Below are 16069 nucleotides of genomic sequence, written 5' to 3'. Positions count from 1 at the left end.
GGAGGTTGAAAGCAGATAAGGAAAGATTACAGAACTTTGTCCAGATATGAAGTTTTGAATATAAAAGCAGACCTGGAGCTATCCTGGGCCATCCCAGAGACACAACCAAAATGTCCCCTGTAGCAAATGCCCACAGCACACAATTATCTCAAACTAAAAAGGCCTTTGAAAGACTCAAACCCAAGTTCTTATCTTCCTTCACACCTCCTGACTAAATCTTTCAAGTATTTCCTCTGCAGCACCAAACAATGCTTCCCTCCATTACCCTTTTAAGGGGTTTTACTGATTTCTGGTTTTTCATTCATGCAAAAAACAGTTATAAGGCACAGGAGGAGGCTGATGCCATTTCAGAGGCTCCCTGCTGTCCTTTAAAATATTAAAATGTTCTTAAAGAATCCAAGGTAAATTTTTGCTCTTCAAGAAGCGCAGAACTGTCACATCACCCCATTTTAATTATCTATTTGGGTGTCCTGATGAACAGAATTAAGAATTTCTCCAATTTAATTTTCAGTGGTTTGGACTCCTTTATATCTTTACATCCCCCATTTTCTATAAAGTATTAATATGGATCTCTGACAGTACTTCAGGTTTCTGTTTTCTGGGTTTTTTAGATTAGTATCCCTGCTCCAAACTAAATGACTCAGCCACATTGGTTTTGAAATCTCCAAAGAGCTCTAGTAATTTTCTGTGCTCCCTTTGAGTGAACTCTACTATCTCAACATGCTGGCCAATTTTCTTCTCTAGTTCTTCTTCAGAACAAACACTGACATGATTCTGTTTCTTAATATATTCCTCTTTTTATCTAATTTGGTCTGCCTACGCTTTAATCTAACTGTATGTATTGCTTAATTCCCTGCAGTACTTGAAATTCGGACTGTTATTAAATTGTGGTCAGTGCCTCTCCTTTAAACGGTCACTTCATTTCACCATAATACTTATGCAAAATGAAATACAAAGCACTATCCCATCTAGTCACAAAATGAGCCAGTCCTTCCATTTCTGAATCACTTTAGTGCAATAGGGGATGTTAAATGAAAATCCTACTTAATATTGTTCTGTCTTGCCTAATAGCTAAGCCTCCTTCTTCAGTGTTTTGAGGAAAGCTTCATTGTTCTTATTCAGAGGTCACTACTTTTTTCTTATATATCTGCTATTCTTCTTGGTCTTCAGGGGCCTGCTGTATTGCCTCAACATTTTCACAATTTTAGTGATTTCTGTCTATCCAAAGTAAGTGACAACTGTTTGGCATAATGCACCATGTCTTTATTTTCAGATATTATGAAAATACTAATTAATATGATTATTATTATTACTACCTTTAATTCACTTTAATCCATTATCTCACCAAGTTGGTTATCTTTGTAATAGGCAAATCTCCTCTAGTGATAGCAAGTATATTTTCATGACCCTATTACCATTGCTGGATTTCCTATATGGATTTCTGGGAGTGTCTGCCCTCCTCCCCATATCAGAACTACATAAATAAACTTGCTTATGGTATGCTGGAGCAGCTGTACAATTCCCCACATTTAAAGCAATGCTGCAGCTGGCCCTGACATTATCTGTATTTTAACAGACTTTCCTGTATCACATTTAGCCTATTTCCATTTCCAGAGAGCCAGACTATCTTCACAGCCCCATTTCTCCCTCTCACCTTTCTTGCAGGGCTTTGTGCTTCCAGCCATCACTGTTTTATCCCTCAATGCCTCTTTGAGACAGGGAAAGCAGCTCCTCACACAGGTCTCAGTTATCTGTGGGTAGAGGAGCCCTGAAGTGCCTTAATCCAGCACAGGTGCACAAACATCTTTACTAGTTCCTCGCTGGAAGCAGGGATGGGATAACACTTCAGCAGGTCCCACATCATCCAGCAGAATTCCAAGAGCTCTTTCCCCTTTCAGCTGATAAGGCTCTGATACAGGGGCATGGAGAGGACACACAAGCCTGGTGGTCAGGGCCAGTTCCAAAAAGAACCCTCACTCAGGCAGAGCTTTGTGACCTCTCCTTCCTTAATGCTGCATCCACCACATCATGCCCTAAAGACACCCATGGTGACCTTTCTATTCCTTGAAGGAAACTGTTGGGATACCCATTGCTGATTCCCCAACCTCTGGGACTCTGCCTGGGCCCTCCCAGGGGGCTCCTCTGTTGGGGGAGACCCTCCTGGAGTGGTTTTGTGTCAGGAAAGAGAGACACACTGGAGATTTTCAGTCTCCAGGTTCTGGTTTATTGTGATTTTATCTAGAGTTTTGCACGCTGTCCACACCAGGCTCAGTGCACTGGAAAAGCACCACAAAATGGCCAACAATCTCTTGTTCCAAGGTCTTTTAAAGCTAAACTATCCAATTAAGAACTGACACCTGGATTATTTCCCTTTTAACCCAATAACTGATCCCACAGAGCCCACAATGTGGACTTTTCCACACAATTACAAAATGCCACCCAAACCCATGGAGAAGGAGGAAGAAGAAGCATGAAGAAGAAGCCCAGGACAACACCCTGTGCCCTCCATCTTGCTTCCATCCACAACACACTAAAAATCCCAAAACCTCAATTTCTCACCAAGTGATACAGCTACACTGCTCTCTACAATCTATTTCACTGCTCTCTACAATCTATTTCACACCTTAGAGGATTCTGGTCTATTCTGGAGTTTAGGAAACTTTCTCCATGAATGAGGGTCAAAGTCAGTGCTCCCCTGGGGGTCAGGACACCCCAGAGCAGACAGGGAAATATTCCCAGTGCCCTGGGTTTCCACAGGAAACCTTCTTAACACCACTGCTTCCAGGGTTCTCAGACCACAGGGAGAGGCACTGATCAGAAAGGCCAGAAGTCACCAGTGGGGAATGGAGGGACTGCCCTTGGAAAATCCCTGGCTCAACACAGCCCTGGGTCAAGCCAGGCAACTCCCACAAGTCATGTTTGGGGTTTTTGTAGTGCAGGTAGCTGGATATGTAGAACTGCAGGGTGCACAGAGTCAGAGCAGAGCTACCCCAAGACAGAATGACACTGCCTCTCAACCAAAACTCCAGTTAATGGGTTGATTATGTTGTTCATTTTTCACCTTAAAATAAATAAAATACAAAAGGTCATGAGTTTGTGCAGGATGGCCCAACCCAAATAATGAGTTAGGCCCAAACAGCAAAAGTTTTCCTTAAAAAAATTCTCTTGGGATTTTTCAGATTAATAAAGATTGAATTGCTTTGCTTTACCTTTTGAATTTTTTTAAGGCCATTAACTCAAATGTTGAAGTTTTTCTAGAAAATGCAAGAGCTATACATTGTCTTCAGAGAAACAACATGCAAACCAGACCCACACACACAGAGCTGAAATTTTCATGTGATTGCCCAATTCCAGAAAACAGAGCTTTAAAAATACATAAGACCCCCTAAAACTGTGAAAATCATCTGTGAGGCAGCTCGGACTTCACAGGAAAGCAGCAGAAGTCATTTCAGCATGAACTGTGAAGGCACCATAGAGATTCAGAGAAAGGTACCTAGGCCTTTCAAAACCACACTGGCATCATGATGAGGCAGTAGTCACATTTTGCTGATTCAGGTACAGATCTTCATCATTATAATCAAAACAAACAAACAAACAAACAAAAAAAACCCCACCAAACAAAAAAAAAAACAACCAAACAAAAAAAAAACCCACCCAAGAACAAATAAACAAACAAAAAATTCCAAACCCCAAATAATCAGAAACCAGTTACAGGGCAAAGAGGAGCTTACCTGGATCACTAAGAAATTCCTCTGAGTTGTTCCACATCCTACCATCCAAGTACAAGGAGCCATTGGTGAAGTTAAACATGGTGTAGTCCCTGACACATTTGTGTCTCAGGTTGCCCATGAAGAGCTGGAGGCCTATGAGGGCAAAGACACTCAAGCAGAAAACGGTCAGGATCATCACATCTGCAAGTTTCTTAACAGACTGGATAAGTGCCCCTACAATGGTCTTCAGCCCTAGGGAGATAAAAGCCAAGAGTTTATAGACTGAGAGACTGAAATGTGTCTGCAGACAGCTGCTTTTCATGATGAAAATCTCCATGGAAAGGGAACTCTGAAGGGCTTTGAGTATGTGCTTGCAACTGGATGTCAGAAACAAGAGACAAGTGATCACTATGAATGTCTAGTTTGGCCTGGTTTTGTACAAAAGTCCTGGAATTGCACAAACACTGGTTTAAAAATGGAGGGGAAGAACTGGATGGAGGGACAGTGAGATGTGAAACTATCCATGGATAAAGAAAATATGGAATATTTTATATTTTCAGGAGCTGCAGTAATGGTGGTAAAGCCTAAATCCCATTGAATTTTCAGAACATGAATTGCTTTTAAATCTCTCAGGTGATTCTGATAACTTTATCCCTCACATAAACAGATGAAGAGGTATGGAAATGCTGTTTATTCCCTGATTATTTTACATATTTTAGTGCCAAATCCAACATGCTGTCCTCATATGAATAATTCCTCTGCCTTCAATTCATTTGCTTAAGACAACAAGAATTTGGGATTAGAAAAAAAGCCAAATATAGGCAATCAAATAAATACAGTGGAAATTATTTGAGTAAAACAACCTGAGGCTCCAAAACTACCTGGGCAAAGTTAATCATTTTATAGTATGCTGCCAAAGTAGATAAATAATCCCATTGCATAACACCAAAGACTTGGGTCACACCAATTAGCTTCTCTTTTATTATTTCACCCTTTAACACTAGCTTCACTTTATTCTTCCATAAATATTCAGATAAAAATAATTATACAGTTTTCTCAAGTGATAGTTATTGCTTTTGAAGTGTTCCTGGAGATAAGCACTGTTTGAGCTGATTGAATATTAGATGACTACAACAGAAAACCCCGTTCCTTTTTTAAAAAAGACCCTTCTCTTCTAAACTGGTGTGCTGCAGCTGGACATTAATATCAGCTGCACATTGGTGGCAATTTTGTCATTTCTTTCCTATTTAATACTGCAAGCAGTAATAAGTGCTTCTGATAATCTGTGCCACCAGTATGGCAGCAATAAGAAAAATTGATTTAAATAGAAAAAAAAAGAAAATGCAAAGAGGAAACAGAAGGAATTCTCCTGGGCAATATTCAGAAGCACATTGATTTGCTCACTGAATATGAACACACACATTAAATCTCAGTTCCTTGGAATTCCACCCCAAGAATTTGGCAGCCACAAAGGCTAAGCTAGGGCTGCATAATTGGAAATAATGTGAAAATGTACTTCAGGACTCATAGGAAAGCAAAATTAGCTTTTGGCTTTGCTTAAAAATCTCTGGTTAGAGTGAGTGGAAACCAGGGTTTCTCAGATGAGGATGAGCTGCTGGAATGGCCAACAGGTGCAACAGTCCCTGCATCCAGCAGCCTAAAATACTCCACTCCTGCATGGGATATTGCTAATCTGTGAATGATACTAACATCTGTAAAATGGCCCATTTAACTGAAAGGCACTGATCCACCAGGAGTGGGGAGCTCACAGAAATCACAGAATGACCAGGTTGGAAGAGACCTCCAAGATCATGGAGTCCAACCCAGCCCCAACACCTCAACCAAACCCTGGCCCCCAGTGCCACATCCAGGCTTTGTTAAACACACCCAGGCATGGGGACTTCACCACCTCCCTGGGCAGCCATTCCAGAACTTTATCACCATTTCTGTGAAAAACTTTTTCCTGATAGCCAGCCCATATTCCCACCAAGGGAACCTGGTGCAGCTTGAGGCTGTGACCCCTGGTTCTGTCAGTTGCTGCTCTCCCCACTAAATTCTTTGTTTGCCTCTCCAAAATGAGTTTGTGGCATGGTAAAGAGGGTGAGGTTAGACAGCTCCCTGCTCTGCTCAAAAATAAAGTATATATAAATTGTTGCAGGACAAACAACAGGCAAAACCTGGATTTTCATGCTACCTCTCCTCCTCACCAGAAAGAGGTTTTACAAATGAGGTCAGTTATGCTCAGATACTTAGAAAAAGGCTGACTTTGAATTTTTGAACCCATCTGTAGGCTTGGCTGCCTGTTTTCATGCCAAAATAAAATAAAACCTCTTCTGCTAATCTAGCCTTGAGTAAATTTTTTATCTGAACAGGAACTAATTTTAGATGTAGCACAATTCTGAAAGGACTTCTGGCTTGTCACCCTTGCCCAGCATTTTAAGACCTTTAAGACAGCCAGGTCTTACACAAGTAGTGAGGTGAGGAAAAAATTTGCAAATAAACTAGAATTCTAAATTTTTTAAATCTAATATTCTGAAATATTTTCAGTGATTCTTTTCAGTGGTTGTCCTTTGAATGCACAGATGTTGCTTTACTGTAGTTGGTTAAACTTGGGAAATCCAAATGCAAAGTGAGTCTTAAGGTCTTAAGGAAAAATAACTACAAATTATTTTACTGCCATACTCCCTGTGAAATCCCTGAAGACCATTTATTTGTTTGTGATACAAATACAAACCTGGAGTCTGTATTTGTACCATCTAAGTGCACTAATTATTCTTACTCATATGGGCAAGGACAATGGGAGTCCTAACATGAATAGGGATAATATTAGAGAAAAACCCTACAAAATTCTAGCCACCAATAAAGACACTCTGTTTTCAAAATCAGGCCTCAGTATTGCCAATTTCAAGGTCATTTCATGAAACATGTTTTTCCTAGATTACTTACTGGAGTTTTAAATAGAATAGCAATTCTATAATCTTTGTTTTACAAGTTCATTCCTTGCAGGTATCAAATAATTTCTTTATGAGACGGTTTTCTGCTTTACTTCCTTTTAAACTTTTTGTTTTGTTTTGTTTTCATAGCTTACAAGTTTCTGAACAATTTAAGAAGATGATTCTTTACAAATACAATTTCTGTAATTAAAGACCATTTAAAAATAACTTGTACTCTGCCTCCTGGACCTTTGTTAAAACTTTCCAGGAAAACCATTTGGAGAGTGTTGTACTTACAGCTGAACTGTTTTTTTCTCACCCTTTAAAACCAAAATTTTCTCAGAAAATTAAGTAGCATCCATCAAGGTGGTTGACACAACTAAGTGCCAAGGCTAAGGAAAATATTTAATTCATTGCTCATTTAAACTATCTGTGCCTCTAAAACAGAAGGGCTGAGGGGAATTAAGGACACTCAGGACTTCTTGCAGGTGCTCTGCATTTCTCTGAATCAATCCCATGTTTTGTAAAAGCAATGCTAGATGTATTCAAATTTAGAGCACAGTTAAATCTTCTGGAGAAATAATCCTTCTTTGAAATAGTGCCAATGAGAGCACAGCAATATAGCTTAATAGAAGATATTATTTATGGGGCATTAAAGGCATTTACTTCATTCTTGCAAGTCAAACATCAAACCAGGCAGCATGCAGGAAAAAACCTGAGGATCTGATCCAAAGCTGAGTAACATCTACAGCTGTTAATAACAATGGGTCTATAGATTACTCCCTGTGGAGTAAATCAATAGCAGGCTTTTTCTGAATCACTGACTTCTTTCCACACCTCTGGGCCAAATCCTGCTTGCATGACATGAAAAAAACCACGAGATCCAAAATCAGTGGAATGAGGGCTGTGTAGGCAGCCTGACATCTGCAGAGAGCAAAAAGAATTTGGCCCAAATGTTCCTGTTAAGGCAGGTAGAAATTATCACATTCAGAGGTTAATCAAATAATCATTTTTCAAATGCAAATCAGAAACCATAGAAAATGCAAGCAACACCAAACAATGAGAAATGGCAGGATCCCAAAACACCATCCATTCCTTATGTGAGATGTGAGGAAGTATTAGCATAATTCAGTATGACATCCATACCAGATGTTGGCAATCACCTACAGAACATCAGACACGTTCATGCACAGTCTGGAAACAAGCAGGAAGGAGAAGAAAAATAAAAAACCACCAAAAAAAAAAAAAAAAAAAAGTGTGACTTGCAGCAGGGTTGTCCTCATCGAGCCCATTATACACCTGTGTCCTGTAAATGCATGAGTCACAGGCATGTAGGGAGAGAAGGGCTCACCCTTGTTGAGTGTATTTTGTCATTACTTACTGAGACATGGGGCAGCACAGAGTTTATCAAAATGTTGGCAAACTTGAATTGGTGTCAGCATTCCTGCAGGTGCAGGGTGGCTTAGCGTGGAGAAGTGACTGACAGGCCAGTCTCCAAGGAAAACACAAATATGCCATATGTTTCTCACCTCTGGGGTAGTTACTTCTTGAGTTAAGTGATTTGCCCACCAAAAGGGTGACATTTATCTCCCTGCAGCAGGATTTCAGTGCAGTGAACGGGGGTCAGTCTCCTCCACACAGTCTTAATTCTTGTTCTCCGAGCTCTGTTCTGGCTATCACAGAGGCACTGGATAACATTCACAGCACTATTTATAGCCTTTAGTCTCACACTAACTTAAATGGGAGCTGGATCAGGCCCCAAAGTGCCTTGGCCCAATTTTCTATGAGGTCACCTTTCCCCGGTACCCTGTCGTTCCGTGTGCGATGTCCGTGGTGTACACGCCTGCTCCAGAAAGAGCAGGGGAGCTTCTCTGGATACAGCTGCACACAGGCAGTTTTCAAAATCCTGGGGATGATGATGAGGATTATGATGATGATGATGATGGCCTGCTTTTTGTGGCCTTTTGATGGAGCGGGTGTACCTCAGGGTTTATATTATCTCAATTAGTACTTATCAAAAACATCAGTGATTTCCATGAGGGTCAAGTATGATTCAAGACCCTCTGTTGTTGTTCCTACTGAGCTCATTGGGATTTGGATGCTCTGGTAATGGGATGCTAATGGGAGACAAATGAGTGGCTTCAGTGGGTTGTTCTGCTGCTGACCATGGTTCCTATCTGGCTAGAAAAACAAATGAATCCAGTTGCCATGGGAACACGCAAGATGCCAATTAGTAAATCAAATCACTGAGAGTTAAAGGTTTTAAAATGCTCCCATAGAGAAAATGTTACCTATTTCTATGCACCTGAACCTGCACAAAGCTTGTTTTCCTCTCAATATCATGGGCAACTGGAAAACAGGAAGAAATGGGTGTGCTCAGTGCAGAAAAAGGGAAATTGTGGGGTTCCATGGAGGTCTTCTGGCACGTTAAGGGCTGCCACAGGAGATCAGGCACTGACCTGATGCCTTACACAGCTCCAGGGGAAAAAAGAGAGATCTGATGAAGCAAAAGAGGGAGAGGCTGCGTTCAGAGACAGGACCTGCAGGTCCATGGACATTTGGAGCAGTAGATATTGGCACTGTGGCACTCAAACTGAGCCCCAGCTCTCCAGTGAGAGGGAAGCTGGCTGGGAGATGCCAACATTTGTGTTGTTGGGTCTGGATCTGAACCATCCACCTGGGACAAATCTTCTAATAACAAAAACAATGAGTCACTGGAACAGTTCCTGGACTTCTTAGGAAGACCCTGGGACCTCCAGCTTTGAAGGGCTTCTCAAAGAGGTCAGGCAATAAATACCATGCCGTGCTTGAGCTGTGCTAAATGCAGCCTGAGGCCAGGGGAATGGACTCTGAATTTGGGAGATCTTTTTCAGCCCTGAGAGCCCGTGTCCCTCTGAAGATCCCGGTGCCTGCTTGAGCACTTAGAGCCAGACATTAAAGGTAGGTGAGATTTTTAAAAGCACTAATTGTCAGCTTTACTGACTCCCTCTGGAGTCGATAGAGAAACTCATTGATTCCAAGTGAAGCAGAATGCCTTTGAAAAGCAGCCTCTAAGTGCTTTGCTGGACAGAAGCCTCACACCACTGAGGACTTGGCCCGTGGCTTTCTGTAAACAATTTCACTGAGCACGAGGAGTCCGAGCATGTTTGTGCAAATAGAAGTACCTGATGGAAAAGTGATCAATTTTATTGAGGGAAAGCTCAGATATTTCCAAAGGAAAATACAGCTTGGTGTTTTTCACCTCAGACGTGAAAGAGGAAGCAAAAATAACAACCACCTTCTCCTCTCTATGGCAATTAACCCCAAAAATCTCATGAAAGATGATAATGCTCATCATCTTTTCATTTTTAAGTCTGCTGGGGGAAAATATTTCACCTCAGCATAAGGCTATGTTATCATTAAAATCTCAGACTGATCTCCAGAGAAACCACAGCATCATGTCCAATATATCTTTTAAAATATATATGCCTAACTGTAAGATGAACTGACTCCTCTGAAATTATCTGCTAATATTTAAAAAAAAAACCCACCTTGTCTGTTTTTCACTGTCAGCTATGGCAATTTGTAGCTCTCCACATTTGTAATTTAATACTCAGGGCACCAGTAATCTTGATGATAAAATCAAAGGCCAGATATTCTATTAGCATGTTACGTGCAGTTATGTCACCAAATAATTCAGGAACTTGTACATAAAAATGCAGTTATCAAAAAAACTAATCAAATATTCAGTCAGAATGAAAAAAGAGAATGTGAGTTATTATGCATTACTTTAATAAATAGCACTCCTTTTTTTTTTTCCCATTAAGTAACAAATGGAACAACTCAGTGTTTAATACCACTGAAGGGTTTTGGTGTATTTGAATCTGGATATTTTGAATCTCAGCACTCAATTTTTTCCGCACTAAGTCATGTCTTATCATTTGATGTAAAACAAGCTTCAGCTCCTCCTCTGATATAGGGCAGCAGAAAATTGTTGTATATGTAGCTCAGAAAAATGGACATGCTCTGCTCTGAAGAGGCTCAAGCCTGAGACAAGATCTAAGGTGAAAGGTGTCCCCTGGAGATGGATGTCCCTCCAAGTTAAGTCTTCAAATTGCTATCAGAGGAATCTAGGAAACAAACTCTGCCTTTCTCTCTGAATAGCCACTGTCATCTCACAGGATCTGCAAAGTGATGCTCAGCTCTGTTTCCACAGGAAAATAAAATCCTTTCTCAATGGAAATCCTGTTAGAGAAAACTTAAAAATCCCCAAAAATCTCTGCTAATCAATTGTTCTTTAAAACTTAAAGACAAAAATTAAGACAGGTACCTGTTTCAAGGGCCTAATGAATCTCTTTAAATTCTGTATTTGGACACACACTTCCAATGAAAACTACCTTGCTTTCCCAGTAATTTCCCTGATTTCCATTACTTGTGGTATTGGAATGAGGAACCAAACTCTAGACCCAGATATGTATTTTTTCTTAACACTTCCATTCCTGAATTCCCATTTCTAGCTTATACTCCAGGTGGTGATGAGTTTTAATACATATTCTTGCAAGTTTACTACACATAGATTTTTTAGATTGATACTATAGTGTATAATAGAGTGGGTGGAAAAGCCTTTCTAACCTTAAAGATCTGTGAGTGAGAATCTGAGCAGTTCTCTCAATGTTTTGAATATTTTTAACATGTAATTGCCAACATCTGTTCAGGATTATCACAGAAAGGATCTACCATGCATGGTTTTTGCTATCTTCTCTACCTTGTCATGCAGGTTGGAGATGTTAAACACTGAGGCTGAATGAGACCTGTCCATAGATAATGCTCAGCAAGAAAGTTTTGTTGCATGGTTAGTCCTCAGTGGACTCAACTCTGCATAAATTACTTAATAATATTTTTGTTTTAATAATAACAGATTATATAAAGATCTTCTTTCATACCAGATGTGTAGTAAAACTGATTTTTCTTCTTTCTTTAAGGGGGTGAAGAGGGAAGAAATCATATCCTTGAAAATTTGAGAAAACGTGAGTGGAGGAAATGCTGAACCTACCTAAATAAACACTGAAATGTTTTCCAATCTCTTCAAGGCCCAAAATTTCAGCAGTGTTTCTATCACATGCAAATGGATAAACACCATGACAAATTAGGCTATCTGTGCCTGCAGTCTTGAAACCTCAGCTCATAGCACAGATTTAGATTCCTCTATCGATGCGCTCTTAAACATGAATATGCATTTTGAGGTCATTAACCTTCCATTTCTAAAAATCAATATATGAAGGTTTTAAAAGATTTTCATTGCCATCTTCACAGGGTTCACAGATGAGCACTTTATGTATGTGATTCACAAGCCACTGTTCTTACTGCAGCACCTGTGAGCTCTGCCGTTTTGGAGGCACTCTCATTCCTTCTGCCCACAAAAACCGTTTTGGAAAAACATGTAAGAAAAGGTGTATTCTATTGACAGGTCACATTCCCTACATTCCTCCATTTCCTGATCAGTATCTATGGTTAAGTCTTTGGTAATTACGGTGTTTACTACTGGAAATGGCATGTAGGCTTTAACTGCAGCCCGAGTGTTTAACCTGATTTTCACCTGAAATGACTGAGATTGTTTTCAGCGCCCGCAGCACTCTGAACGTTCGTAAGGCTGAGACATTGCCCAGGTCCACAAATTCAGTTATGTATCTGTAACAAGGGAAAGTCACACACAGACAATGACAAAACACCAGCCAAAAAAACAACAATCAAAGGGACAAAGAGAGACAGAGAAAGAATCACTTGTAGCTGAGAGCCAAAACGTAAGGATCAGGGCGTCTTACCTGGGATTACTGAAATAGTTTTTAAAGCTCTCAATACCCTGAAAGTCCGAAGAGGTGAAACACTGCCTACATTCACAAATTCTCCTACATACCTGTAGAATTAAGTCACAGTTATTTGGAATTATACAATAGAGTATGAGACTTGTCTGAATGTAGAAAGCATTCATACACAGTGGGAGCGAACGCAGCCAAATGAGAGGTGCATCCACTTTTCAGGCTGCTCTTTGATGTCATTTGCCCCAGGTTTTTATTAGTGCACATCATTTCAAATGCCACTTGAACTATTAAACTTTTTTATTAGGCATCCATCCTTTAAAACTACTGGGTGAACTCTGTTATTGTGCTGTTCAGCCATAAATACTTTAAAGATTTTACCATCATGTAGTTGAACAAAAAAATAAAATTCTTTACATTATTGGAAATATTAAGAGTTATTTTGCTGCTTCAAATACTCAAGCAATTTTCACATAATAGCTTCTGAAAACTACATATAGGACAACATAGCGAAATAGTTCAAACATTTCGACTGGGTTATTTAGTTTAAGATGCTGTAGTTCTGTGGTAAAGCAAATTTTGGTTTCAAGAGATGCTTTAAATTGTATTTTGTTTTATATTTCAATTTCATGCCCTTTAACTGTGGGAAGATGGAGTCTAAATGAATATATCTGCCATCCTACTAAAAGTTCTTTATTATTAAAATACCACTCCCAGCTGTTCCCTGCCATGCCTCTCTTGGTCATCCTGGAGACTCATCACATCCGAGCCAAATGCTCCCAGGAGGGAGCATTCCAGTCATGGAATGAGCTTCATTTAATCAGTGTTGCACAAAATTATTTCCTCCCAGTCAGTATGCAGAAAAACCATAGTTACCACTCTATCTTCAGAACAAAAGAGATCTTGGACCCTCGAATTTCACTTCTAAAATTCTACCCAATTTCATTCAACTGCCCTACTTCTTTGGGGCCTTTGTTTCTAAATGTTAACCAGGTGAGAAAAAACTCACCTGGTTATTCCAAAATGCCTGCTCAAGTGGCCTTTGTCCAAAGGCCCCTGGGGAGGACAAAGCATCCTCTCCATATCTACTAATCCAGATTATAGCCTGGAAGAACAACATTGCTTCTCTTCATAATCTCACAGGGGAGCCTGGGCAATGATTTACCTGTTTCCCCCCCAGCTTTACCCTGTGCTTCTCTCCCAAACTCTTCTTCAGCATGAAAGGTGGAGGAAAAAATAATCTGGGGAGAAGTTCTAGGGTGGAAAAATGCTTTTGCTGACCAGAGATTTGTAAAAACACATTATAAATATGTGAACAAGCATATGAAGCAGATAATACTGCTGCTTGTAATAGTCAATTAGGATTTATTTTGGTCTTTTGGTTTGATTAAAATGTTGCTGACCAGTTCTTCTGTACCAGGGAGTGAGAAGTAGCTGGAATTCCTGTGCTGAATTTTCCCATTAGCCAGGGAATTGCTTATTGTCTTTAAGATCTTGGCAGGGCACTTCCCAACCCAGAGCTACAGCTGCCTCTCCCTCATCTGTCCTGGAAAGAGGAACTCACTAGTCTGGAGAGAGGGATCTAAACAAGGGCAGTTTCATCATTTCCTTTGAACCCATCCCTGACCCCAGAGAGGGTCACAAGCCATGGCTGTGTCTGCTGGCACAGGGCAGGAGAAAAGCCCTGGTGACCTGCAGCATGTCTTATTCTCAAGTGTGCTATTTAAAACAGCTCTCTGTGGCCCAATCTGTGCTGTTTCTGCCCAAAAGAGAAGACAAGAAGCTATTTTGCAACAACTCTAAAGCAAATAATGCTCTCCCCACTGCAGCACCCATCAGTGAAATAATTGTATTTTCTGTTAGCTCAAAGCCCTCCGTCCATCTGAATCTCATAGCCCCTTATCAGGCTCCTCCATTTTGAATTCCCAGCCCATCTTTGTTTGCAGATACAGAAGTACCTCTGGCAGCACACAGGCTACAAGCAAAGACAACACCAGAGCTACCTGTGTGATCCATCTTACTTTAAATTACTTGCAAATTGGATTTGTATGAAGGCTAAATCGTATCAGAATAGATTCCATTATCCAAGTCTCTGTACTATCTGCTGCTTGCATACTTGGGAAGGAGGTTTCATTGTACATATGAAGATCATATTGCAGCCACTTTTAACTCTCTCACTGCTGCCCATGGGCTCAAGGAAACACTTTTCCATGTCTTTTTTTATTCCAGAATTCCATTTATTTTTCCGTTCTTCAAAGCTTGGTATAATATGTCTTAAAGTGAGAAACAATAGGAATGGATTCTGGTTCTGAAGAGATAGTTTGGTATTAAGAAAATAGTTTGATATTAAGAAGTTTGACAGTTCACAGTTGTAGGTCCCCCTGTTTTAGGGATGTTCTAAGATGTGAAATATCATTTGGAAAGAAAATCAAAAGGTGGTTAGGAGAGAAAGCACAGAATGCCAAGCCTCTCATAAGAAAAGGATTTAAGGATTTTTTATGATCCTTGGGCTGGAGCACTGAGTGGCCGTTCAAGCTTAGAATTAGAAAACAAAAAAGAGGGGTAAACCCACAACCTGTGGGCACCAAATCATGGTTCCTACCAAGAGGGAGTGAATAATTCCCCTGTGGGTTACTGTCCACCTCAAGGTCTGTGCAAACCTTCTCACCTTTCCTGCTCCCTACATCCCAAACATCCAGAGATGATGTAGAGACAATTTAAGGGGTATTCAGACCGTGTCCCCCACTGACTGTTCAGACCTGAATTTCAGTCTGAGATGCCCCCAGAGCTGAGGGAGATGCCTCAACCTCTGCCCAAGCTGACAAGATGAGGAGGAGCAGATTCATAATCAAAGCTGGAAGCTGTGGCTCCTCTTGTCCTTTTCTCTGCTCTTTTCTACCCTACTGTCAGAAACCTCCTTTCTTCTAGAAAAGTGAGAATCCATGCACAGGAATTCTCCACATTGTGCTGAATTCTGAGAACCACAAATAAACTCACATCCTAACTCACAAACAGATGCATGATTATACCCTGCTTTTACCACCTGCCTGATGGACAGGAGACAGGAGAGCAGGATGGTGACTCTGTGGTGTTGTCCAGCCACTAAAAGTTGCAGAAGAATTGCACTTAGCAATGCTTGAGGAAAAGTTTAGCTGCAAAAAATACTACACTGTGTGCTGACCTCCAAAAGATTCTCCCCATCTGCACTGATTTGTTTTTTTAAAGGCTTATCATAGTGGCCAGATGTCAGTTCAGCCAAATCCATAGGAATGCAGCAACAGATACCAGGACCTGGCCTAGGGCTGGCTTAGATCCAGAGCCTACTGAAATAACTGGGAGTGCTCCTGAGGAAGTTTTTTTAAACTCAGGTTTTACACACCTTCATGCTGTTCTGCTGCTAAGAACCACAGAATTATAAAATATCTCAAGCTATGGGAAGGGACCTGTAAGGATCAAGAGGGCAATTCCCTGCTCCTCACAGGACTACCTAAAACTAAACCATATTACCAAGAGCATCATCCAGAGTCTCCTTGAACACTGGCCTTGATCCTTGTGCCCTGATAGAGTTGTGCTTTCAACTTCAGTGTCCCTCACTGGTGTTTTAGCTAACTTTGGTTGAATATTCTTTCCT

The 16069-nt window shown here is 40.6% G+C and overlaps 1 protein-coding gene across 5 annotated transcripts in view; it reads right to left on the bottom strand.

Annotated features, from left to right (window-relative positions):
- LOC139590792 (sodium channel protein type 5 subunit alpha-like) overlaps positions 1 to 16069 on the bottom strand; it is a 218195-nt gene that overhangs the window by 148794 nt on the left and 53332 nt on the right. For 3 of the 5 annotated variants that reach the window (XM_071428525.1, XM_071428527.1, XM_071428528.1), the window contains exons 3-4: positions 12219 to 12310; positions 3732 to 3962 (exon numbers count right to left, since the gene is read on the bottom strand). In XM_071428525.1, the coding sequence (XP_071284626.1) occupies positions 3732 to 3962; positions 12219 to 12310 (323 nt within the window). Of the gene's footprint in view, positions 1 to 3731; positions 3963 to 12218; positions 12311 to 12444; positions 12537 to 16069 lie in introns of all 5 variants that reach the window. The other 2 variants (XM_071428529.1, XM_071428526.1) reach the window with 1 other exon arrangement.

The sequence above is a fragment of the Agelaius tricolor genome, unplaced genomic scaffold (genome assembly GCF_023055355.1).
Source record: "Agelaius tricolor isolate 1412-34295 unplaced genomic scaffold, bAgeTri1.0.p SCAF_6, whole genome shotgun sequence".
Taxonomy (NCBI): domain Eukaryota; kingdom Metazoa; phylum Chordata; class Aves; order Passeriformes; family Icteridae; genus Agelaius; species Agelaius tricolor.
Note: the sequence above shows the minus strand (reverse complement) of the source record. Positions and strands in the feature narration are given on the sequence as shown.